We start from the raw sequence: 26,406 nt of genomic DNA, 5'->3' as shown, positions 1-26,406 counted from the left end.
TTCCTGGAGAGGGGGCCCCCTCGGTGCCGGGAAGGGCTTCTGTTTGCTTGGGAAAGCTTTGCCAAATGTCACCTCTGCCTCTGTCCCTGGCAGTGCACCAGGCGTCTGGGACACATGGGGAGCCCCCCAGCTATGTTCTGCTGTGGGTGGCCCTGTGGTAGCTGCGCCCGCGCAGCAGCTCCGAATCCTTGGTCCACTTGAGGGTGGTGGGGTTGTGTGCCAGGGACCCCTGCTGCAGCGGGCACTCACTGCCTTCGACGGGCGTGCTGTGTGCTGGGTCCTCGGGGGGGGGGGGGGTGTGCGCGGGCTGCAGGCTGCCTTGCTTTGACAGGGGGAACAGCGGTTGGGACCCCCTGGCTGGGTGAGCAGCCTGGCTGGCGCATGTGGTGGCCCTGAGGGTCACGAGTCTGGGCTGCACCTGGCGCGACACGGGGGAGCAGGCCCCATCTTGGCCGGTTCTGCAGGTGTGACTGTAATACTGTTCCGGAGCTGCTGGGCTATGCTCAGTTATTGCAAACCATGGCCTGAGAGTGTGGCAGCAGGGCTGTGACACCCCCCCCCCCCCCGGGGAAGTTAACGTGCTCCCTATAAGCCGCTCGGATCCTGCGATGGGTCGGAAACAGGCCCCCAGATCCCCGAACCCCCAACTTTCCCCCTATACGCTTGCAGGGTCAGCGCAGCCCTTCCCCCTCCTGGAGGGGTCAATGGGCGTCCGGTGCCGCTTTCACCTGATCCCCTGGTGCCTTTCCTATGTGCTGTGCCCAGGCAGCCAGGTCTGGAATCACTCCCCACCCCCATGGGTCCCCTGGCGGCTGCCCTCCGCCCCAGAGCTGGTTGCATTTCAGGGCTGCCGAGGGTATGTCGGGGGGGAGGAGCTGTAGGGACGTACTTGTTGGGTCCCTTCGTGGTCTGAGCGCAGGTGGGCAAGGCTGGTGGGCTCTGGCTCAGGCCCAGCCCCCGCTGTGCACGGCTGGTGGCCCTAGCGGGTGAGTTTCCCGTGGGCATGGCGCAGACATGCCGCTCCTTCCTGTGCAGGAGCGGCTCTAGGTGAGGTCTGACGACAGCCGCCTCCACGCCCTGCCCCGCTCGCTCTCGGGTCGCTCCCAGGAAGGCAGCGCGGGCTCCCCCCAGCCGGTCCCCTGGCCCAACCCCACATGCTGGGACCGGGCATGTTCATCTGGGAGGAGGAGATCAGCCTGCCCTGGTTCCCTGTCTGTATCTCCAAGCTCTGGGGTAAGGGGGGGAGGCCGAGACCCTGCGTCTGGACCTGGGGTGCGGCCCTCGGGGAGGGAAGCCGTGGGGGTGCGGGGGAGATAGCAGGCACAGCGGTGGGGCGTCGCTGGCTGCCAAAGGGAGCCTGAATGTTGCAGGCCTGCAGCCACACGCCTGCCTGCCCTGCCCTGCCCAGCGGTTGGGGGGTGGGGGGGAGGGAAGGGAGGGTGTGATCCCGATTACACACGCTGCAAAGAATGTAGAGCCCTGCTGGGTGGGGGGAGGGAATGGCTAAGTGCTGTGTGTGTGTGTGGGGGGGGGGGGGGGGCAGGGTCCCGCAGCCTGGGCCTGAGAGCAGCAGGTCCCCTTCAGCCAGGCTGCAATTTTAGATCGACCCCATGGGTCTCCCTGACCTTCAGATTAGGGGGTGGTTAGGGGGGACCCTTCTTCTCCCCCCCACCTCAGGACTTGGTGCTGGACCCCTGGCTGGTCTGTTCTAGCGCTGCAGGCCTGGTGCTCTGGTGATGGGCTGGGAGGCGTTTCCGGTGCTGAGCCCCGGTTCTAGGGTGACCAGATGTCCCGATTTTATAGGGACAGTCCTGATTTTTGGGTCTTTTTCTTATATAGGCTCCTATTACCTCCCACCCCCTGTCCCAATTTTTCACACTTGCTGTCTGGACACCCTACCCGGTTCTCAGAGGCGTCTAATCTTTGGGCGGGTGTTTCTGAGCCTGCAGGCGGCTCGGTGTTCTTCTGGGGCAGCTGGGTAACTTTCTGTCCAGCTGGCAGTCGCCATCTCTGTGTGTCTGTGAGAGCACCTGTGTGTGAGACTGTCTGTGAGAACGCCTGTGGGGCTGTGTATCTGTGAGAGCACCTCTAGCTGTGTGAGACTCTGCGAGTGCCTGTGACTGTCTGTGTCAGACCTGTGTGTGTGTGTGTGTGTGTGTGTGACTCTGCCTCTGCCTCTGCGTGTGTCTGAGTGTGAGACTGTATGTGTGAGAGCCCCTGAGGGGCTGTGAGCGCGCATGTGGGGCTGTGCGTGGGGCTGTGAGCGCACCTGTCGGGCTGTGTGGGGCTGTGAGCGCGCACGTGGGGCTCTGTGTGGGGCTGTGAGCGCGCCTGTGGGGCTGTGAGCGGCTGTGAGCGCACCTGTTGGGCTGTGTGGGACTCTGTGTGGGGCTGTGAGCATGCACGTGGGGCTGTGCGTGGGGCTGTGAGGGCGCCTGTCGGGCTGAGTGGGGCTGTGCGTGGGGCTGTGAGCGCACCTGTCGGGCTGTGTGGGGCTGTGAGCGCGCCTGTCGGGCTGTGTGGGACTCTGCATGTGTCTCAGGGAGGGAAAGGCCTTTTTGCAGTGTCAGAAATTGCTGGGATTCTTTGCTGCTGTGCACATGGGAAATGGTTGGTTGTTTTCAGGCCGGCGGCGCTGTTGGGGATCTCTTGGCCTGGTCTACACAGCCCAGGCTGAGGAATCTGGCCCAGTGAGGACGGACTTGCCCACCAGTGCAGCTGCCCTTTGCAAAAGGGCCCCTGCTTGCTCCCTGGGCGCTCCCTGGGAGGAGGGGCGGGTGGTGGCATGGTTGTCACTCCGTGGCTGTGTGTAGAAGTCGGCTGGCCTTGCGGTTAAGTCCTGGGACTTGGAAGGTCTGTGTCCTGCTCTGCCCCTGGCCCCGTTCGTGACCTTGGTGTCACTTAGACCAGAGGTTTTACACTGATCTGGGTACCCCAAGATTTCTGGGCGCCTGATGGGTGGCGCTGGGGACCCCGCTTTCGAGGAGTGTTGGGCCCCCTCCTGCTGGAGTCGCTAGGCACGACAGGGGCTCTGCACTTCCAATGTCCAGCCCCAGGTGTGTCCAGGTGTCACCAGAACTGCTCAGCCTGAATCTCTGTGTCACATTCCCCATGTGGAAAATGGGGATCACTCCCCCATGAGCCTATCTGCCTCCCCCTGGCAGCCCGGCAGAGCCAGCTCAGCTGACGGACGGTGGATTCCAGTCCTGCTAGTGCACTGCCGGTGGAATTCCCACCCTGGGTTCCCTGTGCACGCCGCTCTGCAGCCGGTGAGCTACACGGGGGTTGCTCAGGCTGCAGAGGGGTCACCGAGGGCAGATCTGACCTGCAGACCCTTCCTTGGAGGTATTTAAACCACTTGGGCCAGAGGACGTTTTGGTTGCAATTTTCCATGCCTTGAAGCCAGGCAGTGCTGCCCCCCCCCGGTCGCGGTCACGAGCGGGGAGCTGAGTCTTGCTTGGCCAGCCCCATGGCGGGTACTTTCCCAGTTGGAGCTGCCTTCCCCATCGAGGGAGCGTTGAGTCCCATGGCCCCGCCGTGTGGCATTCAAGCACTGCCCGCCCGTGGCAGTGAGATCTCCTAGTATCTCCCCGTGTCCCCCAACAGTAAGGACTAAACCAGCCAGGCTGGGAGTTGGGAGCCATGGTGCCAGGGACTGTGGTGCCAGCCCCTTTCCTCTAGGGCCTGGCCAGTCTCTCAGGCAGGAAAGGGGCAGTGGATGGCAGCAGGGTCCAGGTGTCCTCATAGACTGTTGCTGTCTAACCCAGAAGCCTTCCTGCCGCGCTGCCATGTGCAATGAAAGAGTCACAATGTGAGCGTCAAGCTTCTGTCACTGCCATCTCCGTCCGCTCCCAGTGAACTGAACAGGGCAGGGCACAGCTCAGAGAGACTGAGGCCTATCGCTTCCAGCCCTGCCCAGCAATGGGCTCAGACTCTCGGCAGACTCAGGCAGTGTCGCTGGACCGGTCACACCTGGGGTAGCTCCCCTCCCCCGCCCCCAGCGATGGGCTCAGGCTCTCAGCAGACTCAGGCAGTGTCGCTGGACTGGTCACACCTGGGGTAGCTCCCCTCCCCCGCCCCCAGCGATGGGCTCAGGCTCTCCGCAGACTCAGGCAGTGTCACTGGACCGGTCACACCTGGGGTAGCTCCCCTCCCCCCCAGCGATGGGCTCAGGCTCTCTGCGTTGGGCACGTTTTGGAGGTTGAGTAGCTGGAGACTGGTTGGATTCTCTTTCAGTGAAAGCAGGGACCTCTGAGAGTGCTGGCGAGGCCAGTGGCGCCCCTCCTGGCCAGGGGAACACAGGGCCAGGGGCTGGGACTGGAGCAGGGGCTCACCCAGGCCGTGGTAGGGAGGGAGTGGCCCGGCCCCAGCCACTGGGGAGGCAGGGGCCCTGGCCGTGTCTGCCAGCTGCCATGCGTGTGTAGAACAAAGGGCCTGTGTCCCCAGGCAAATGCATCTGGGCAGTTCCAGGGTGAGGGGGGAACCCTGCCCCCGCTGACCCAGCCCTTCCCCTTCTGTGGGGGGCAGGGGCCTCGCTCCATGCTAGCCACTGGCGGGATTGGGTGTCCGGGACCCTGCTCGTGGGGCTCCCGGAGGTGGTTCCCTGCCCCTGGGGTTCAGTTGCCATGGTGGCCCCGGGCCAGCGCTGAGCTGTCTGACCCACACAACACATAGCCTGGCGCTGTGAGCCCTTCCCCCATCCCTCCGTGCCCCATCCTGGCTGCAGTTGTGCAGCCTGACACGGGCGGCCATGGGCGTGACCTGGGCGTGACCAGGGCCTGCGGTATTGGGCTGCCTGGCAGCTGTGTCTGTCAGCCCAGCTCTGAGGAGCATTGGTCAGACTAGCTCCTGGGCCTCGAGCAGTGCCCTGAGGTGGCCTGGCCCTGGGCTGCTTTGGCACCGCCCGGCCGTGAGGGGCTGGGACCAGGTGGGCGCAGGGTCGAAGCATGGCTCCAAGCATTTGCTCCTGCCCCGGCCACCTGGGTCCGGCCACTCCCCGGCCAAGCTCCCCCCCAGCCACTCCTCAGGCCGAGTCTGCAGCTGTGGCGATGGCATGGGGTCGGGAGCAGGAAGGGCTGCGGGACCTGGTGTGTGGGGCCCTGCCCTCTAACTACGCTGCCTCTCCCCCCACCAGAATCCCCCCGGCTGCCAGCACTGCCCTGCCCCGGCAGCTATGACAGGATGCCCGTCTGCGCTGTGGCGGGCGCGCACCCCCCGGAGCGCCCAGTGAGCCGGATGCCCATGGAGGGGCAGGACAAGGCCCCCGGCCATGCGCCGGCCCGGGAGGGGGACGCCCTGCGGGTCAACCAGCTGCACAACAGCAACAACAACGCCTCGCCGGGGGGCTGGCTGGGCCTCAAGGGCTCCCGCTCCCTCTCGCCCTTCGGCCCCCGGGCCCCTGCTGGCGCCAACCACAAGCTGAGCTACCTGGAGCGCGTCGTGCTGGAGCTCGTGGAGTCGGAGCGCACATACGTGCGGGACCTGCGCAGCATTGTGGAGGTGAGTCGGCCCCCTCCACGCCCCCCAGCTGGGCGTGAGCCGCAGGCTGGCCCCCTCGCTGCACAACAGCACCCCCTGCTGCCCCTGTGTGGCGCCGCATGGCTCCCCCGACCCCATCCTCCCTGGAGCTGGGGCGCCTGGGATCTCTGGCTCCTCTGTGCTGTCAGCCCTGCTGGTACCAGCAGCTGGGAGGGGCATGGCACAGTGCCAGTCCGGCTGGGTCTGTATCCCTAAACGCCCCATGGGGTGGAGGTCAGGGGGCATCTTTCATCCCCATATTGCTGGTCTGGCTTCTCCAGGGAGGGGTCTGCTAGCGGGGTGAGCTCCCAGCATGCACTGGGGGGGATGGAAATGGGGGGTGGGGTGCTGTCAGGGTCGATGGGCTCTGTGGGGATAAAGCCGCCCGCAGGGACCTTGGCCCATTGGCTCTGCCCTGGCAGGCTCCAGGGCGGCTGGGCTAGCGTGGGGGATGGCGCTGCCTGTGGCAGCAGGACGGGGATGGGGGACCTGAGCCCTCCTCCCACCACCGAATGGAGCCAGCTTGGCCTTGGGGAAGCAGCTCTTGATGGCTCTGACGGGAGGGGAGGGCTGGGGGGGCCCCTGGCCGCACGACAGCACCTCTCTGCTCGCTGGCCCGCGCCGTGGCTCACTGTGTGCGCCTGGCAGGACTACCTGGGGAAGATCATCGACACCGAGGAGGAGCTGCTGCGGCCGGAGCAGGTCAGCGCGCTGTTTGGGAACATCGAGGATATCTACGAACTCAACAGGTGAGCTGGGCCCAGAACTGCCTGCTCTGTCCCGCCCCCCGTAATTCCGCCCCCGCTGTCCTTGCCCCCCGCCTGCTCCTGCCCAACCCCTGTAACCCCAGCCCCCTCTATCCCTGCCCCCCATCTGCTCCGGCCTGACCCCCCTTCATTCCTGCTCTGGCCTGACCCCTGTAACCCCTGTCCCCCGCCTGCTCCGGCCTGACCCCCGTAACCCTTGTAACCCCACCCCCCTCCATCTGGCGCCTGACGCCCTTCATTCCTGTCCCCCATAACCCCTGCCCTCTCCGTCCCTGACCCGCTCTGGCCTGGCCTCCTCTAACCTCCAACCTGCTCCAGCCTAGTCCCCCTGACCCCCTCCATTAACACCCCCCCCCACCTCCTCCAGCCCCCCCCCCTACCTCCTCCCCCCCCACCACTCTCCAAAGGGGCGGTGGAGTAAATGCCCCGGGACGGGCTTCCCCCTAGAATTGGAGAAGTCAGCGTTAGTGCTCAGTAGAAAGGAATTGTGGCACCTAAGGAGCCTCCTGGGCTCTTCCCCTCCCCCCCAGCTCTGCCGGTGCCCATCAATCCCAACCCGTGGCCCCTGTTATCCCAGCCCTGGGCTCTTCCCCTCCCTCCTCCCCACCTACAGATTTCTGACTTGTGAGCTGGGGATCTCGTTGCCAGTCTCCAGAGGGGAGAGGCTGTTGCCACCTGCTCCCCGGCCCTAGGACAGCAGTGTCAGAGGGAGCCGCCCTGGTGGCCCAGGCCTGGCCTGCCTGAGGGCGGAGGAGCGGCTCTGGTCCGTATCTCTCCCCATCTCCCTTGGCTTGGCACTGAGGCTGTCTCAGCCGAGAGTCTTTGGGCAGAACGCGGTGGGGGTGGGGGCCTGTCCGTTGAGCTCTTTGCGGTCTCTGGTTGGGGCCCGTGTGGAACGACTGTAACACCGGCGGCGTGACTGAGAGCCGGGCAGGCCAGGGCCCCGGGGAGAGGGGGCAGCCAGTGCGTGCGTCTCCTCTCGTAACACTTGCTTTGTTTTCAAACCCTGCCGGCACTGGAAGGGGCCCTGCCCTGCAGGTGGGTACCACGCCGGGCACACTGCATGCTCTGCTGCCTGCCCTCTGCTTGGGGGTTTGTGTGCTGGGAGTGGCGGGGCACATGCCTTACATGCATGCAGCACATGCCTGGCCCGTGTGTCCCCTGGAGAACACGCGTGCTTGGCAGGCCCGGCCTGTGGGTCGCCCGGAGCATGTGTGCTCTTGGCAGGTCCTACATGACTGACAGTCTCTCTTTCTGCCCAGCGAGCTGCTGCAGGACCTGGACAGCTGTGACAGCAACCCCGTGGCCGTGGCCAGATGCTTCGTGGACAGGGTAAGGGGGGCTCTGGAGGTGGCACGCAGTGGTGAGCGGCTGGCGAGATGGCCCATGGCATCGTCCTGCGCCAGGCGAACTGGTGTACTCAGGGCTTAGTGCTAGCACCTGTCATCCTGGCATGTGAGCGTCTCCCAGCTCCCACGCCTGGCACAGCACATGGCCCTGATGGATTTCATGGGACGGCCCTAGCTTGGCAAGGGTGGGGGTGGGGGAGCTTGCGGTGCCAACCGAGCTGGGGGACTGGCTGGGGCACTTTGGGGATGCTTGCAGCACTGAGGCACTTTTGCGGGATGCTGATGCCCAGGCAGGTGGAATACTGGGAGGGCAGTGCCCAGTGTAAGCACTCGCTGGCAGCTGCAGCTGGGCACAGGGAGGGGTGCAGCTAGGGTTGCAAACTGTCTAATCGCAAAAACCCAAACACCCTTGCCCCGCCCCCTGCCCCGCCCCTTCTCCGAGGCCCTGCCCCCACCCCCTCCATCACTCATTGTCCCCTACCCTCGCTCACTTTCACTGGGCTGGGGCAGGAGGTTGGGGGTGGGGTGAGGGGTGCAGGCTCTGGGCGGGAGTTTGGGTACAGGAGGAGGCTCAGTGTTGGGGCAGGGGCTTAGGGAGTGGGGGCAGGCTCTGTCTGGCGCTTACCTCGGGAAGCTCCCGGGAAGTGACCAGATTGTCCCTCCGGTTCCTAGGCTCAGGGGCAGCCAGGCGGCTCTGTGCGCTGCCCCTGCCTGCAAGCACCGCCCCGGCAGCTCCCATTGGCCACAATTCCCGGCCAATGGGAGCTGCGGAGTCAATGTTTGGGACAGGGGCAGCACATGGAGACCCCCCCGCTGTGCCTAGGGGCTTCCAGGAGCCGTGTGGAGCCAGGACAGGTAAGGAGCCTGCCTTAGCCCCGCTGCATTGCTGACCGGACTTTGGCCTATTAAAATCTCCCGGATTGGTTTCAGACGCCACCGGGAGATCGATTCCGGGAGACTCCCGGCCAATCCGGGAGGGTTGGCAACCCTAGGTGCAGCTCCTGGGGCTAGAGTGTGGGCAGAGCGCTCTGGGAGGGGGCCTCCCCCTGTAGACCTCACTCACGGTCTCTCTCTTCCCCCCCCCTCCCCCTGCAGAGCCAGGATTTCGATATCTACACCCAGTACTGCAACAACTACCCCAAGTGAGTGAGCACGGGGCGGGGGATCCTTAGGGCAGGGACTCCTGCCTGTGGGGAGGTTGCACCCCACGTTGGGGTGGCCTGGCTCTGGCAGCAGATGATGGGATCTTGCCAGATTTGGGGGGGGGGGTTGAGATGGGGGCACTGCCAGAGCTGGGAGGGGCCAGTGTCCCCTCGTGCAGCAGGCTCTCCCAGCATCCCAATCGCAGGTGCCTCAGTCCGTGGCCTGGGAGGAGAAGGGGCTGTGTGCCAGCCCCGCCACGCACAGGAGCGGGTGGGGCTGGTTTCTGCCCCTGGGCCTATATGTGCCATGTGGATGTACTTTGCATCCCTCACTGTAATGTACAGGTGCTGTGCCCGGTGCCTGCCCCGTGTGAGTGGGGCATCTCCCATCACCGTGGTGTCTGGGCGCCGTGCCAGGCCCCTGCCCTGTGGGGGGGGGCATCTCCCATCACAGTGGTGTCTGGGCGCCGTGCCAGGCCCCTCTCCCACGTGCGTCTCCCCTCACCGCAGTGTCTGGTCCCTGCAGCTCGGTGGCGGCTTTGACCGAGTGCATGAGGAACAAGCACCAGGCTATATTCTTCCGCGAGCGCCAGGAACAGATTGGCCACGTGCTGCCCCTGGGCTCCTACCTGCTCAAGCCCGTCCAGAGGATCCTCAAGTACCACCTGCTGCTCCAGGTAAACGGGGGAGTGCGTGCCCCCCCCCCCCACTGAACCGGCATTGTGGTGCCTCCCGCCTCTCCCCCACCCCCCACTGCACGGGCATTGTGGTGCCTCCCGCTTCTCCCACACCCCCCACTGCACGGGCATTGTGGCGTGGCACCCCACCTGCCACGCGGTACCCCGTTCTACTGTGCGCATCACGATCACCGCCTCGGCACCTCCTCCCTCACCCACCGCAGGGTGCCCCCTGCCCCCACCCCCATCCCCACCGCTGTAGCGTCACAGGCCCGCCCCCTCTCCAGGAGCACTGCAATCCCCTTCCTTCCTTCCGCCCCGCGCTGCATCCCCTCCAGCCGCAGTGCTGCGCTCTGAACCCTAAAGGTGCCCGTTGAGCAGCCCCACCGCTGTGTCCCTCAGCCCTGCCCATGCCCTGGGTGCCCCGCCCCTGGGGAGGGCAAAGGGAGCGGGGCCTGTGGTGGGAGCGGGGCAGTGAGCCCTCATGCCGGGTGGTGCCCCCAGGAGATCGCGAAGCACTTTGACCTGGAGGAGGCCGGCTACGAGGTGGTGGAGGAGGCCATCGACACCATGACCTGCGTGGCCTGGTACATCAACGACATGAAGCGCAGACACGAGCATGCTGTGCGGCTGCAGGTGAGTGCTGGTGTGGGTGTGTCCCGCCCCCGACCGCGTGAATGCAGCCCCCGGCACCGCGATCCGGGGAGCGGCTCCGTGGGACCGGCTGGGAGCTGAGAGCCTCGTGCGCTTCCCGAAGGTCCCCGTGGGAGGTGGAAGTGAGCCCCTCCCGGCCGCTGCCTCTGGCCCGGCCACATCTGGGGACCCTTTGCTCCTGGCCCCATGTTCCTGTGCTCAGAGAAATGGCCTCCCGGTGCCCTGGAGCTGGGATGCAGCCCGGCTGGGTGCTGGCAGGGGCCCAAGGCCAGCGGTGGTGCCAGGACAGGGGGCAGCAGGGCTGAGACCCCCTCGCGGATCTGTGGGGGCGTGTGGCTGGTTTGAGAAAAGCACCACCTGAGGCTGCCTCTCCCCAACCCCCCCAGGAGATCCAGTCCCTGCTGCTGCACTGGAAGGGCCCGGATCTGACGACCTTCGGGGAGCTGGTGCTGGAGGGCACCTTCCGGGTGCACCGCGTGCGCAACGAGCGCACCTTCTTCCTCTTCGACCGCACCCTGCTCATCACCAAGAGACGGGGCGACCACTTCGTCTGCAAGAACGACATCCCGGTAACCCCCCCCCTCCATGGTTCCCCCCACCCCCCGTGGCTCCGTGGTGCCCTACACTGTCGGCAGCCGGTCGAGCTAGTTGGGTGGCATGGCCTGCCTGTTCCCTGTTCCCACCCCACTGTCCTTGGGCTGGGAGCCTCGGGGGGCTGCTGGTGTGAGGAGGGGAGCCCCTGCGGGGGCTAGTGGTGCTGGCAGCATGGGGTGGGGAGCGCTGAGGGGTGGGCAGCCCCTAGGGGGGAGGGGGGCTGCTGGCAGCGTGGGGAGGGGGAGCCCGGGGGTGTTGGTGGCAGTGGTGCTGGGGGGGGGGGGCTGGCAGCAGCGGTGCTGGCGCGGGGAGGGGGAGCCCGGGGGTGTTGGCGGCAGTGGTGCTGGGGCCAGGCGGGGGAGCACCGGGGGGCTGGCCGCAGCGGTGCTGGGGGGGGGGGGGCTGGCCGCAGCGGTGCTGGGGCCGGGAGGGGGGCAGCAGTGCTGGCATGGGGAGCGGGAGCCCCGGAGGGGTTGGCGTGGCCCCTGGGAGCGGAGTCATACCTGGGTTGCTGATGCCACTCTCCCCCCAGTGCTCCTCCTTGATGCTGATCGAGAGCACCAGGGACTCGCTGTGCTTCAGCGTCACCCACTACAAGCACAGCAAGCAGCAGTACAGTATCCAGGTGAGGACGGGCTGGGCACCATGCGGGGCAGGGAGGGGCTGGCTGGGAACGGGGGGAGGAGGGCTGGGCACGGGACCAGCCAGTGGTGTTGCGGGGGCTGGGTTCTCAGGGGTGACGTGCGGTGCCCGGCCCCATGTCATCATGTGTCCTTTGCCTCAGGCCAAGAGCGTGGAGGAGAAGCGGGTCTGGACCCACCACATCAAGAGGCTCATTCTGGAGAACCACCACGCCATCATCCCCCAGAAGGTGAAGTGCCCCAGTGCCACCCGCCTGCTGCCCCCGGCCCAACCCCCCCGGTCAGAGGCCCCATCCCCCCGTGGAGTCGAGCGCTCGGACCTGGGGCCCACGCAGACAGGGCCTGACGCCGAGCCCCAGCAGCTGGCTTCCGAGGGCGTGTGGTCTGGGCTTGGGGTCAGCCCGGCTGTGCCAGTGCGCAGGGAACAACAGCTACCCCGTGTGGGGCAGAGGGATGGGGAACGCAGCCCCCCGGCACGCTGGCGGCCGTGTGTCACAGGTCCGGTGTTCTCGTCCAGCTCTGGAACAGTCCCAGTGCGTCCGCCCCCGTAGGGTCACACTCACGCGCTGGGGTGAGCCCCTGGCTTCACCGCCTCCTGGGGCCGAACCTCGGAGCCTTCAGCACCCTGCTTCACACCGTGAGCTCCCTGCAGCGAGTCCACCTGGATTGGACACTTGGGGAAGACTCCTCAGTTAACATAGCGAACGGAAAGTTACAGCCGAGTCCATCTGGGTCAGCGCAGAGCCCTCTGACCCCTCCTCAGTCCCAGCACCCCAGCTTCTCCTTCCAGCAGCCCACACTTAACATCCCTCAGTCCTTTGTCCATCTTCCCGGGCAAACATTGTCCCCTGGCCCTCCTCCCTAGCTCTGTGTTCCCCAGCTGGTCACACCCGGCTGGCTTCCTGCGGAGGCTGGGCCCTCCATGCTCATGGTAGGCGCTAAATGTCCGGGCAATTGGAGTGGCCATTGTCTTCTGGGACTCTCCATGGCACGGGGGGCCCAGGCCCCGGACAGCCAGGTGTCAGTCTGCACTGGAGCTCTGCAAAGAGCGAACAACCTCCCCACCCCCACCTAATTAACCATGCAGCACATAGGGGAAACTGAGGCACACCCAGTACTCATACAAACCATTATGAAAAATTCTGACTTTGTTGCCCCCATGGCACCACTGCGCTGCCCTCCCTGTTCGCTAACCGACTGATCTCTGCACCCCTAGGCTAAGGAAGCGATCCTGGAAATGGACTCCTCCCGTAAGTGCTCCCTCCAGCTCGGTCTGTCTGCGGGGCGGGAGGTGGGGTGTATGTCTCTGGTCCTCTGTCTGGGGTGGGTCCCGTGGCTGTGCACGTCAGTCCTGCACTGCTGGGCCAGGCCGGTGCCCCATAGAATGATGACCCTGGCAGGGGCGCTGCAGGGATCGAACTGGGGGCTTTTGGGTCTAACGGCAGTCCCTAGTGCCTGAGCCGTGGGACCTGGCTCTGTGAGCACACAGGCTGCGGCAGGCTCGTAAGCCTGTTTGTGGGGCAGCCACTGGGGTAGGACTGCGTGCCAGGCCCGGGCTAGGCTCGTGGGGCTCATCTCGCCCTGCGCTCGCTCTGGCGCGGTGCAGAGGGACGGGACACGTCCCCCCGTCCTCCCCGCTCGCTCTGGCGCAGTGCAGAGGGGCGGGACACGTCCCCCCGTCCTCCCCGCTCGCTCTAGCGCGCTGCAGAGGGGCGGGACACGTCCCCCCGTCCTCCCCGCTCGCTCTGGCGCGCTGCAGAGGGGCGGGGACACGTCCCCCCGTTCTCCCCACTCGCTCTGGCGCGGTGCAGAGGGGCGGGACACGTCCCCCTGTCCCCTCCCCGCTCGCTCTGGCGCGCTGCAGAGGGGCGGGACACGTCCCCCTGTCCCCTCCCCGCTCGCTCTAGCGCGCTGCAGAGGGGCGGGACACGTCCCCCCGTCCTCCCCGCTCGCTCTGGCGCGCTGCAGAGGGGCGGGACACGTCCCCCCGTCCTCCCCGCTCGCTCTGGCGCGCTGCAGAGGGGCGGGGACACGTCCCCCCGTCCTCCCCGCTCGCTCTGGCGCGCTGCAGAGGGGCGGGGACACGTCCCCCCGTCCCCTCCCCGCTCGCTCTGGCGCGCTGCAGAGGGGCGGGGACACGTCCCCCCGTCCCCTCCCCGCTCGCTCTGGCGCGCTGCAGAGGGGCGGGGACACGTCCCCCTGTCCCCTCCCCGCTCGCTCTGGCGCGCTGCAGAGGGGCGGGGACACGTCCCCCTGTCCTCCCCGCTCGCTCTAACGCGCTCTGCAGAGGGACGGGACACGTCCCCCCCGTCCTCCCCGCTCGCTCTGGCGCGGTGCAGAAGCGCTCACCCGCACTCCTCTGCCCCTTTCAGACCCCGCTTGCTACAGATACAGCCCGGAGCGGCTGAAGAAAGCGAAGTCGTGCCAGCCCATGGACGAGGTGCCCCCGCAGGCACGGCAGGGGCGCCGGCAGTCGGGTAAGAAGGGAGGGTGCAACCAGACGGGGCCTTGGCATGCCCGGCTTAGACAGCTTGGTGACTAACGCCCATGTGGCTGTCTCTCCCGGCACAGCCCAGGTTTTCCAGGGCGTGCATGGCACCACTGCGGGCGGCTGCTGGCGCTACCCAACGGCTGGTCGCCCTGGGGATTGGGAGCATGGGACAGGATGGCCGCCCACCACCTGAGCCAGTCGCTGCCTCCTGCATGGGGCAGTTGGCAGGGCAGAGAAGGGCCCGTTCAGTGGTCTGCCCCTGGAGGCTGATGGAAGCAGGGGTCCCTGGCAGGCCCTGAGCTAGAGGGGCCTGGCAGAGGAGCAGTGCGCGTTGATGGCTCGGAGGGACGCTGTCACAAGCACCTGTCCGCCGCCACTGGGGAAGCAGCCGTGTAGGTGATTAGATCCACCCTCCTAGGTCGGCCTGGCCGGTGAGTGCACATGCCACCCTCCCTGCCAAGCCCAAAGGGGAGCGCAGTGCCTGGCACAAACCCCGAGATGCTACTTACACAGGGAGCTCAAGCTGCTGCCAGTTTCCTTCCTCCCCTGCCGGGAACCAGCCCCCTCTGCTCCCCGATCCGTGAATCTCTCCGATGTGAAAACCTGTAGGCAGCGACGGTGAAAGGGCACCGGATCGGCGTGGTCCCCCTGGCACTGGCTGGAGTGATGGCCCGGAAGCCGGGCTGAGGGGGTGTACGGCTGGGCTGTGCCCGCACAGAGAGTGGGCAGGTGGCTGACTCGCTCCCTGCTGCTCTGCGGGGGTGAGGGCGGGACTGGATCGTCCGGGTGCAGGGCAAGCGCTGGACAGTTTGGGGTTGAGTCCCCTCCAGCTGGCTCAGGCCAGCGCCCATGGGGGCACCGGAGATGTGGGGGTCTTTGTGTCCCAGCCTGCAGCCAGCCCCTGCCCGTCCTTCCCCCTGGGGTCGCTGTCGGGCGAGCTGTCAGCGCTGGCTGTGATGGGGGCTGTTGTATGGCCTTGCCTGGCGGTAGCTGGTCCCTGAGGATCCAGCCCTGGTATCCGTCCAGGATGGGCCCTATACCCACCCGTCCTTCTCCGGGTCAGATCACGGAGGTGACTGTCCTGCTCTGTCCTCAGCATCCTCCTAGCACAGAAGCTGCGTGGCCGGTTGGGAGACGTGCTCAGATTGATCCGCTGTCCCTGACGGTGCGGCTGGACCCCCGGCCACCTTGGCTGCTGTCGGGCCCAGGGCAGCCCTGCCTCCTCTGCTAGGCTGGGTGAACTTCGTCAGCGTCCCGTGTCTCGGAGGGGCCTGCAGCTCGGCCCTGGGCGCTTGCCGCTCTCCTGGGGGCTCTGGCCTTCTAGCAGGGGAGGAGAGCTCTGGGCTGCGAGCACTACTGTGCCTATGCCTAGATCTCCTCCTCTTCCTCGCGTGTGGTGGAGGCGCGGGCATGGCTGGCTAGCTCAGGCCAGATAGAGGTGATGCTGGGGGAGGGGAAGCAACCCCCAGGTACGCTCTCTTTCCCACCTGTCCTGTGAGCCCATGTTCAGGGTGACAGGGGTGTGTGTCTGTCAGGCCCCTGGCTGAGCCGCAGGGACCAGGGTCGCCTTTCCCCACCTGCCTCCAGCCAGGGGTGTTTGTCCCTGCATCAGAGAGTAGCTGTCCTCTCTACCGCCATTGGCTGGCTTGAATGGAACCCAGGAATCCGGAGCCCCAGCGTTCCATGGCTGTCCGCCCGTAGTTGTGAACCCGCCCAGCAAAGCGTCTGTCCTCCCCACCATCTGTGCTGCTCTGGGATTCACACCCATTGCGCGGGGATCGCCTGGACCTTTCTCTTAGGGGGCCCCTGCCCAGCAGCAGGTGTGACGGGTTCCCCCGGGGTGCCACCTGGAACTGGGGTACCACTGAGCCTGCCTGACCCACCAGCCTGGGCTCCCTCTCTCACTATGCTGCTGTAACAAGCTACAGAGCCCTCCAGCCTGCACTTTCACCAGCACACATACGGGTAGGGACGCGCCCAGCTGCAGTTACATGCAGACACTCTGATCAGCTCTGCATGGAAAGACTCCAGCTCAGGAACTTCCCAGCGACTCAGGCACTCACCCCCTCTGGAGTGTAAACCCAAAATTATACCGTCTCGTGCTGCACAGAGAACTGTACAGCGTAAGCTCATGAAATTCTCCCCCTCCCTCAATGTGGAGAAGAATATACAACAGCTTTCTGCCCCGAGTTACGACTCCCACACACTGGTTTTAGACAAAGCAAAAACAAGTTTATTAACTACAAAAGAGAGCTTTTAAATGATTATAAGTGATAGCAAGCGGATCAAAGCAGATTACCTAGCAACTAAACAAAACACGCCAACTAAGCTTAATATACTAAAGAGATTGGATCTGAATAGCAGATCCTCACCTTAAGAAATGATACAAGCAGGCTGCAGATTCTTAAGGCACAAGCTGCACTTGCTTACAGCTTGGAATCCCCAGGTCTTTCATACCCTTTAGCCTGGGTCCAGCACTTCCCCCAGTTCAGTCTTTGTTCCTCAGGTGTTTCCAGGAGCCCTCTTGGGTGGGGAGTCAGTGAAGAACCATGATGATGTCACTCCCCTGCCTTAAATAGCTTTTGCATAGGGTGGGAACCCTTTGTTTCAAAGCTTGGTTCCCACTCCAGTCAGGGGAAAAATACTGATATCCCAATATGGAATCCAGCACCAGGTTGACCTGGTCACGTGTCTCTGTAGCCATAACTGGGAGGCTGGCTGTAGCATCCTCAGGAAGGCGCCCAGGTGGGAGATAAGCTTCTCCTAAGCCCGATTGTTTTCCCTAATGGCCCTTCCCCACCCAGCTTTTCAGAATGAAAGTATCTTTGTCTAGTGGGCATTCCCCAGTTGTAAACAATTTGAAATACGGATACATAGTCAATATTCCTAACTTCAGATACAAAAAATGATACATGCATACGAATAGGATAATCATATTCAGCAAATCCTAACCTTTCCAATGACACCTCACATGACTTATCTTGCATAGAATACATTGTGATTGTCATCATCACATGATGATAATAGCGTTGTGAAGAATATGGGGTGCAGCGTCACAGCAGCCTGTTCCCAGGCTCTGGAGGGCGGAGGGGTGACTGTACCTGGCCCTCCCCCCAGCCCTTTGTTCTCCAGCTGGTCCCACCTGGCTGGCTTCCTGCACAGGGGGGCCTTCCATGGTCTCTAGGTGCCAAAATCCGGGCAACTGTTTCTGGGACTCTCCGTGGCATGGCCCCCAGGCCCAGACAGCCAGGTGTCAGTCACACCTGGATCTCTGCAAAGAGTAAACAACCTTTTCCCCCACCTAGTCAATCATGCAGCACATAGGGGAAACAGAGAGACACTCAATTCACATAAATTATGATGGAAAAAATGCTTACTTCGTCACAGGAACACACAAAGTGGGACCACCTGGGAAAATGCTGTTTTTTGGATGTTTTGCCCAGCGTCACACAGGAACTCTGGACAATTCTCTAGGGCAACAGTCAACTGCCCAAGCCAGGAGACCCTCTTGTCTCTTCCTGCCATCTCCTGCCTCATTCACTGTGCCCCTTCCAGCTTCTGCAACCAATGAGGCAGGGTCCTACAGACAACAGCCTCCTGCACTGCACAGCCCTGCTCCTTCCCCAGAGCAGGGCCTATCCGGTGCACTGATGAGGCAGGAAAAGCCTAGTATATTTTGACTGTCCTAATGCATACTTGCACAAGAGGCAGAGTTAAGGTGATAGAGGCAGCCTTAGTTCTGGCATTTCCTAATGTGAGTGTTTGACGCTGCAGCTGCAACTTTCCTTTAACATAGCTCTTTGCATGTAATTCCTTAGTCTGCACAAACGCAAACTGAAAAAAACACCAGTTCCATCCTGCGGCATCATCAAGTTGACCGCCAGGGGTCATCAGCAGGGTTGGAACCTTTAGCTCCACCCCCCAGAACTCTGCTGCTTGAGCTCACAGAGTAACTTGCAGCAGTAGAAGGTTGTCATCCTCTGTGTGGACCAGCATGAGGGAGAGACCCTTTGCCGGTGGGTTTCACAGCTATTTGCTGGCAGTCGAAGGGTGAGACTCAGGACTCCTGGGTTCTGTTCCCGGTGCTGGAGGGCAGATTGCCTGGCTCCCTGAGCAGTGGCCTCTCTTTGCCCACTCCGTGGTGGCCTCCGTTCCCAGTGGTGGGAATTCCCCACCGGGGCGGAGCTAGCCAGGATGACCCCCACGCATCCCCTTTGCATGCAATCAGACTGCTGCCTCCCTGCCCGGCCAGGAGGGCAAAGTTCAAGACCCTATCCTGGCTGTCAGAGCCTTGGGCAAACAACGGGGTCCATCGGCAAACCATCCCCCGCCTCCACCCGCCAGCCAATCGGATTGGCTGTCCAAAGGCTGGCGCGGTGCCCTGCCTGCCATGGGCCGACAGAGCTGTGCATCTGTAGGGACCAGGGCTCAGGGCTCCCTCATTCCCACGTGTCCCCCGTTCTGGGATCGAAGCTGGCACCAGCCACCCTCTGACTGCTGGCTCTGTGCACACTAGCCGGGCCCAGGGCCCTATGAAGGCACCACCTCCCTGTGGCCGCCAGGAGAGCAGGCAGGGTCCCTCCCCCGTGGGGTCGCTGGCTCTGGAGGGGTTCTCCCCCCCCCTTCCCTGCAGAGGCTGAGAAATGGCCCCATTCTGCTTGTCCCCGCACCAGAGCTGCCCGGCCAGGTCTCTCTCCCCTGCAGTACTGCGGGGGCGGATGGGGTGGGGGCGCTGCCGGGCTGGCTCCCAGGCCCTGCCCCTCTCACTGGGTTGTCGCAGATCCAGCCAGGGCCACCTTGCTGAAGCCTTGGAGTTCTGGGACTGTGGCCCTGGGTGGGCAGGGCAAGCCCCCATCAGCAGGGCTGCTTTGGGGCTAGCCGTGGGGCAGGCATAGCACGTGGCCAGCTATAGAGCATCCTGGGGGGACATGGTCAGTGCCCTGCAGCCAGTGCCACGCCAGATACACAGGTGGCAGGACTAGCATGGCAATGGGTGGGACAGCTGTGTCTCGGGGTGCTGGGCAGTGCCAGGCCAGGGGGTGCTGGGCAGTGCCAGGCCAGGGGGTGCAGGGCACACAGCCGGTTGGAGAGCTGCATTGGCTCTAAGGGCTGCATCTGTCCTGTCCTCAGAGCCCTTCCACCTCCGGCGCCGCAGGGAGAAGCTCCCGGACGGACTGCATGGCGGTGTGGGGTCGGGGCGCGCAGGCCGCAGGAAGTCTGGTGCGAGCTCCCCTCTACAGCCTGGGGCACAGTGTGGTGTGGGGATGGGAGCTGCGGTGCTCTGGGCTTGGTGATTCCTGGCACATGGTGCTCTTGGGGCCAATCACAGGGATGCGGCGAGGGGGCCTGGCGAACGCACCTCTCCAGCCCCCCGCGGCGGGCGGGAGGGGCCGTCGGGTGGCAGATGGGCTGCCCTGGGGCCCCGCTTTCCAGGAGCGGGAGGCGGTGGTGGAGGAGCCGCGGCGTTGGAGAAGCGCGTTCCCGGTGCCCTGGGACTGCGCTGGGCTTGGGTGGCGCCCGGGCCCCGCGGGATCCGGGGCTGGGCAGAAAGCAGACGTCTCCCAGCTGCGAGCCCGGGGGGGCCGGGCCTGCCCCACACCTGTCGGTCGCATCGCCGGGGGGCAGGGTACAACTGGCAGGCCTCTCACTTGCTGTTTTCCCCACAGAGCCTGCCAAGCAGATTGTCAAGCAGCTGGGTGAGAAAGGTGAGCGAGTCCCCGGGATGACACCTCCCCCACTCCCCCCCGCACCCGCTTTGGGCTGGGCAGAGCTCAGCCCTCCCTGCTTGGCCAGCCGGCTGGCTGGGGCCCAGCGCGCCTGACCAGACGAACTGCCCCATCTGCCTTTATATCAGTGGCTCTCAAACTTTTGTACTGGGGACCCCCTGAGTGAATAAATTAAAAACACCTTATAAATTAAAAACACTTTTTTATATATTTAACACCATTATAAATGCTGGAGGCAAAGCGGGGTTTGGGATGCAGGCTGACAGCTCGTGACCCCCCCCATATAATAACCTTGTGACTCCGTGAGGGGTCCTGACCCCCAGTTTGAGAACTCCTGCTTTATATGGTCATTACAATGACGCCCCTGCCCCCCCCTCCCCCGGGCCATTTGTGGCACTGCCAAGCCATTCCTGTAGCACCGCCTAGCTCACCCTGTGTGGTGCCCTGGGGGAGCAGGACTCGATGCCCTCACCCCAGCATGCTGGCCTCCCCCGGCTGTGGGGGGGGTCCCCACTGCTCCGTGGCGTTGAGGGGCCTGCGGGCGCCACACTCTGCCCCCGGAAGCTGAGTCTCTGCTGGCACAAAGGGACCAGCCACCCAGCCCCAGTCTGGCCCCCCCAGGCAGCTGCTCTAACCTTCCCTGCTCACACGTCAGCTCCCAACACCACAATCCGGGCGTTCGGCAGCCAGCCCAGCCTCACCGCCCTCGGCCCCCTGCAGCTCGTTCTGCCAGGGAGGGGCGGCATTGGGGTGATGCGCCTCCGCCTGCTCCCCTCACGTTGCTGTGGCCCCGGTGCACGGTGACCCCTTTGCTAATCGCCTGTCTTCTCTCTTCCATGCGCTGGGAATGCGGCAGCAGGACTGAAGGTAAGATCATAGAGCCACAAGGTGAGACGGGACCGCAAGGGTCATCTAGCCTAGCCCCTGCCAAGATGCAGGATTTGTTGTCTAAGCCATCCAAGACCGCTGGTTATCCAGCCGCCTTCTGAAAACCTCCAGTGAAGGAGCTTCCTCGACCTGCCTAGGCAGGTCTGTTCCATTGTCCTCCTCTTCTTGTCGTTAGGAAGCTTTTCCTGAGATTTAATCTAAATCTGCAGTGCTGTAGTTTGAACCCATCGCCTCTTGTCCTGCCTCTGTGGCAAGAGAGGGAAACTTTTCTCCATCTTTTTTTATGGCAGCCTTTCAAGTATTTGAAGACCACTATGATGTCCCCTCTTCATCTCCTCTTTTCCGAACTACACGTACCCAGTTCCTTCAGCCTTTGCTCGTATGACTTGCATTCCATTCCTGTGATCATCTTTGTCACTTGCTTCTGGGTCCTTCCCAGTCTCTCTACATCCTTTCTATATGTTGGTGACCAACATTGGACACACTACTCCAGCTGAGGCCTAACCAATGCCGTGTAGAGCGGTACTATCACCTCCCATGACTTGCATGCTACACCTCTGTTACTGCAACCTAAAATTGCATTTGCTTTTTTGCAACTGCATCGCATTGCTGGCGCATGTTTTGGTTGTGATCCACCACAACTCCCAGATCCTTCTCAGCAATGCTGCTGCCAGGACAGTTCCCCCCATTCTGTGTTTGTGCATTTGGTTTTTCTTCCCTAAGTGCAACACCTCCTATTTGTCTTTGTTGAATTTCATTTTGTTGCCTATAGCCCAGTTCTCCAATTTATCAAGATCCCTCTGAATTTAGCTCTGTTTTCCCAAGTGTGGGTAACCTCCCCAGCTCTGTGTCATCTGCAGCCTTGGTCAGGTCTACATCCAGGTCAGAAACTCCACCGGACCCGGAACAGAGCCCCATGGAACCCCGCTGGAGACCTCCCTCCAATCTGACATCATTCCATTAAGAGTCACTCTTTGTCTGCCGTTGTTTAACCAATTTTGTATCCACTTCATGGTAGTTCGGCCGAGCCCACATTTCTCCGGCTTTCCTAGCAGAATGTCATGTCGACTGCGTCAAAGCTCTGGAAGCCCACCTGAGCCTGGGGGCGGTGGGAGGGCGCGGAGGGGCTGAGTAGCAGTGGGCGTTGGGGGGGTCTTGCCGCGATGTTTCTGTGCAGCCCGGGCTTCCTCGAACACTGTATGTGCATCGCACGCACGCAGCCCCCCTTTGCCAGTCACACGTACGTTCACACCCACGCGCTTGTGCCCCAGCACGCATGGCCTAGTGGCCCCCAGCTTTTTGCAGTCACATGGAATCAGGACAGGGGCTGGTGGGGGGACACACCACGACTGGCCCTGTCGGGGCCCCGCCAGCAGCTCCGGCGCCCAGGGATGAGGTGGCCCTAAAGGGAGCCCTTGTTTGTCCCCTGAACAGCACGCCGACAGCACCGGAGCCCTCCTGGAGGCCGGGGCGCCCTTGCAGCTCCCAGGCAGCACTTGGCAGCCGGCTGAGGGCAAGGGGGGCGCAGAGGAGGAGGAGGAGGAAGCAGCCATGGGGAAGGAGGAAGAGCAGGCCCTGGGGCAGGGCTCGCTGGAGGAGCTGGCTGTGAGTGACAGCCGTGAGAAGGAAGCTGGGCCGGAGGAGGAGGTAGCTGACTTTGCGAGCTTCCTGCTGGCGGCGCTGCACGGCTGGCACTGTCGGGCCAACGCTTTGCTTTTCTCCCGGGGCCGCACGGTGAGGTGTCTCTCCAACCCCCTCTTGCATGCTGGCCTGGCGCATGGCTCGGGACTGCCTGCCCCCCCTGCTCTCCTCGATCTCCCACCTGCCGCCCTGCTCGGGGCAGGCTGATCAGCACCCCCGGCTGGATTGGAGCTATTAACCCTTCACTGACCTGACGGAGTGGCCGCTGTGACTCCCAGCATGCTTTGCAACCCCCCCCCATCTAACCCCACTCATGGCTGGCTGGCATGCCAGAGGCGGCCCCCTCGGTCGGCCCATCTCTCCCGTGGGGAAGCTGGTCCGGTTCCCTTGGAGCAGGAAGGCGACGTGCAGTCGATCTGAACAGTGCCAGGTCTCTGCTGGGAGCTCTGACATCGGAACCCGTCTGGGGCTGGCCGGCGGATCTCGCTCCACAGCTCTAGTGCCAGAACCAAGACCTCTAGGACGTTGCGCTGGAGGACGCTGGTGCTTGACCGGGTCGGAATTGGGCTGCTGCTCTGAGGTTCTCGTCCCTCGGGCCGGCACGGTGCCACCATGGCTGTCTGAGCCGTGGCCCAGCGGTGTAACGTGTCCCCTTTACTGTGTTTCAGGGCAAGGGGCCCAAGGGAAGCCAGGAGCCAGGGAATCCCGAGAACCGTCGCAGTGCAGAGACAGCCTCGGCCATCCTGGAGGTGAGTGAGAGACGACCCCATGGGGGTGAATGGGCCACCCCTCCCATTATCCTTCACTATAGCACCTTCCGCCTGTGAATTTCACAGCCCACTGCAAGGGCCTGTTCACCCAACACCGCCCTGCCAGGTAGTTGGACTGCTGTAGATTGGGAAACTGAGGCACAATGAGGTGGGATGATGCAGCGAGAGAGCGACAGCACCAGGACCCAGTCGTCTTCTTGTCCTCTGCTCTTACCACTGCTCACAGTGGCTCCCTAAACCTGGGGCTAGAACCCAGGAGTCCTGACTCCCAGCCCTGTGCTTTAACCACCAGACCCCATTCCCCTCCCAGGGCCAGGGATAGAACCCAGGAGTCCTGGCTCCCAGCCCCCTGCTCTAACCACCAGAGCCAGGGATAGAACCTGACTCCTAGTGCATCTCTTGCCACTAGCCAACATCCCCTTCCTTTTCCCTGGCTGATGGGTGGGAGTTGCCGAGTCTGTCTCCAGCCAGCCTGCCCCGTACCTCTGAAGGAGAAGACCCCTTCTTGGCTTCCTTCAAGGGGGCATTGAAAGAAATCAAAAATGGTAACTTGATAACCAGTGAAAGGCAATTAACCCCCTTTTCACCCAACGGGTGATCAGCCTGTGGAACTCCCTGCCACAGGAAGGTTGGGGGAGGGCCAGGAGCTGAGCAAGATGAGAAAAAAAACATTGGACACTTGTATGGCGATCAATGTGCAGTGTAAGACAGCAGCGAGTGCTTCAAACATTGGGGCATGAGATCTATGTGAAGGCCGATTATCTCCCAGCAGCTGCCGCGGGGGGTCCTACTTCTGGCACGGGCTGGGGTCAGAGCTGGGGCACCAGCCCGGCAATTCCCCTGTGCCTCAGAATCTGCAGGAATCCCGGGCTCCTTCCCGCCCTGGAGAAGACGAGCCAGCGCCCCAGGGATGGTGCGTCGGGCGCTGGGTCAGGGTGGGCGGGCTGCTGTTTGGGGAAGCACACGCCTCCACTCACTCTCCATGCTGCCCCGCAGGCTGCCCCGGAACCCAGTGAGCTCCCCGAGGAAGAGCGCCCAGAGGAGTCCCCTGAGGCCGCGAGCGCCCCCGAGCCGGCCCAGCAGAGGGCAATGGAGCAGAGCCTGGCCACGGCGGAGAACACGGAGGACCTCAAAGCCCTGAGCAGCGAGGAGGAGGAGGAGGAGGAGGAGACCAGGGCGAGGAGCATTCTGCCCCCGTCCGTGCTGGACCACGCCAGCCTCATCGCCGAGATGTTCGCCAGCAGCTTCTCACGGCGCAGCAGCCTGGCGCTGGAGGAGGGCCGGCCCGGGGGCTTCCTGACGCCCAGGCTGGTCAGCCGGAGCAGCAGCGTGCTGAGCCTGGAGGGCAGCGAGAAGGGGCAGGGCCGCGGCAGCGCCGCCAACTCCCAGGGCCGCGTCTCGCCGCCAGGCTCCACCCGCAGCGGGGCCGCTTCGCCTGGCCCCTTGGAGCCCGAGCGCACCCCCTGCCACAGGAAAGAGTCCATGCTCTCCCAGCGGGACCGGCTGCTGCTGGACAAAATCAAGAGCTACTACGAGTGCGCGGAGCACCGCGACGCCGGCTTCAGCATCCGGCGCCGGGAGAGCCTCTCCTACATCCCCAAGGGGCTGGTGAGGAACTCGGTCTGCCGCCTCAACAGCCTCCCACCCCCGCCGCCGGAGCAGCACGCCGACGCCAGGCGGGGAGCGGGCGGCGCGGGGAGCGGCGGGCGGACAGCCGCCTGGGTGCTGGCGGGCGTCCCCACCGCCGGGCCCAGGGCCGAGCCCAGCACCCCCGTCGCCGAGGAGGAGTTCCGCCCGCCCGCCGAGATGATCAAGGTGTGGGAGGGCATGGAGAAGCTGAGCGCCGGCCAGCCCTGCCTGGAGAGGGGCAGCGGGGAGGGCACAGCTGGCGCCACCACCGCGTGGCCCCTAGGCAGGAGCCAGGAGAACGGCTTGGACCTGCACGAGCCGCTGCTCATCCTGGAGGACGACGAGCTGAGCGCCATCGCGGAGGAGTCAGCCGGGCCCTCGCCCGAGAGCCGGTCCCCCACGGAGCGAGCGGGGCCCGCCAGGCTGGCCGGCCAGCTGCAGAGACTGGCGCAGGAACTGGGCCACCCCGCCAAGCCGCGCCCCCGGGTCCCGCCGCTCTCGGAGGCAGAGCTGAGCGAGCACCTGAAGAACAAAGTGTACCAGCTGGCGCGCCAGTACAGCCTGCGCCTCAGGAACCGCCAGCCAGCCGGGCACAGGCGGCTTGCCAACCTGGAGGAGCTGAGGAGCTGCGCTGCGTCCCCCCCGCGTGATGGGCACCAGGAGGTGAAGAGAAGCACAGGTGGGTGCTCCCCGGTCCGTGGGGCTGGGTAGGAGGGCTGGCACAGGGCAGGGAAGGCTCCGTGAGGCCAGGCAGGAGGGCTGGCACAGGGCAGGGAAGGCGCCGTGGGCCGTGGGGCTGGGTAGGAGGGCTGGCATGGGACAGGGAAGGCTTGGTGGGCTGTGGGGCTGGGTAGGAGGGCTGGCACGGAGCTGGCCAGACTTCCCAGGGCTGGGACAGGGCAGGGAAGGCAGGTGCCCCCGGCTCTGGCCCCTCCGCTCACCAGCACATGTGATTTCCCCCCAGACCCGCGGAAGAAGCCGGCGCTGTCTCTCGCGGCCTTTGAGCAGGTGGTGCTGCAGGAGTACAGCCCCCGCACACCGCTCTCTGCCACCGTCTCCTCGCAGGACAAGTCGCCCAAGTGCTTCTCCTACAGCCCCTCCTGCCCCACCTCGCCCGGCAGTGGCACCTCGCCCGGCCCCTCGTCCTGCAGCCCACTCAGCCCCATTATGGCGGAGACGTTCACCTGGCCCGACGTGCGGGAGCTGCGCTCCAGGTACTCCTTCGGCACGGCCTTCCCCGGCCCACGCCGCCCCCCCCCAGTCAACAGGAGCCGGTCGGCGCCGGAGAAGATGGTGGCCGAGCTGCCGGGAGGCGTCCTGGGACAGGAGGGCTGGCGCGGGCTGGAGAAGAGCCCCGGGAGGGACCGGAGCACTGAGGAGAGCCCAGACCCCAGCGCCCGGCAACGCCAGAGGAACCAGAGCGCTGGCTCACTGCGCATCACCGCAGAGGCCATGCTGGGCGACCAGCGGGTCATCGTGCTGGAGAAGGTGCCGTGTGGCGGGGACCCACCTGCCCCCGAGGAGCCGCCCGATGCCGCCAGCTACGTGCAGATCCGCTCGCCCACCTCGCGGGAGCGGATCTCGCTCAAGGCCGTGGCGGAGCGCTGCAAGGCCTACCAGGAGTCGGATGAGTACCGGCGGCTGGAGGAGGGCCCGGCCCCCGAGCCCAGCCAGGCTGCGGGCTGGGAGCAGGCGGCCGCCGGCCAGCACGGCCGCGTGAGGAGCCTGCGGGAGAAGTTCCAGACCCTGAACTCTGCCAGTTGAGTGGACGCCTGGCCCGCCCGGCTCATGAGGGGGAGGCCGGACTTGTGTACATAGAGAGCGCCTTCCTCCTCCCCCCACCCGCATGGGACTAAACCCCCAGGACCAGGCTGGGCCATGGCCAGAGACCTGCTCTCATTGGGGGCTCTGCGCTGAAGC

The 26,406-nt window shown here is 64.4% G+C and overlaps 1 protein-coding gene across 1 annotated transcript; it reads left to right on the top strand.

Moving 5' to 3' along the window:
* Positions 1 to 1,169: 1,169 nt before the first annotated feature.
* On the top strand, positions 1,170 to 26,250 carry PLEKHG3 (pleckstrin homology and RhoGEF domain containing G3). Its single transcript, XM_065403440.1, has 18 exons — positions 1,170 to 1,233; positions 5,135 to 5,499; positions 6,166 to 6,266; positions 7,547 to 7,616; positions 8,729 to 8,775; positions 9,302 to 9,452; positions 9,957 to 10,088; positions 10,493 to 10,675; positions 11,233 to 11,325; positions 11,485 to 11,571; positions 12,558 to 12,591; positions 13,714 to 13,818; positions 19,499 to 19,537; positions 20,214 to 20,308; positions 21,881 to 22,180; positions 22,756 to 22,836; positions 23,854 to 25,165; positions 25,451 to 26,250. The coding sequence occupies exons 1-18, from the start codon at positions 1,170 to 1,172 to the stop codon at positions 26,248 to 26,250; spliced, it is 4,059 nt and encodes a 1,352-aa protein (XP_065259512.1).
* Positions 26,251 to 26,406: the final 156 nt, after the last annotated feature.

The sequence above is a fragment of the Emys orbicularis genome, chromosome 4 (assembly GCF_028017835.1).
Source record: "Emys orbicularis isolate rEmyOrb1 chromosome 4, rEmyOrb1.hap1, whole genome shotgun sequence".
Classification (NCBI taxonomy): Eukaryota; Metazoa; Chordata; order Testudines; family Emydidae; genus Emys; species Emys orbicularis.
The sequence above is the reverse complement of the archived record's forward strand: the minus strand, read 5'-3'. Positions and strand labels throughout refer to the sequence as shown.

What these genes read in the sequence shown, in the direction of transcription:
- PLEKHG3 (XM_065403440.1), top strand. Translation starts at nt 1,170, where the DNA reads ATGTTCATCTGGGAGGAGGAGATCAGCCTGCCCTGGTTCCCTGTCTGT. An exon ending in TACTGCAACAACTACCCCAA is followed by an intron (nt 8,776 to 9,301) that starts GTGAGTGAGCAC and finishes TGGTCCCTGCAG; the next exon opens with CTCGGTGGCGGCTTTGACCG. An exon ending in TCTGCAAGAACGACATCCCG is followed by an intron (nt 10,676 to 11,232) that starts GTAACCCCCCCC and finishes CTCTCCCCCCAG; the next exon opens with TGCTCCTCCTTGATGCTGAT.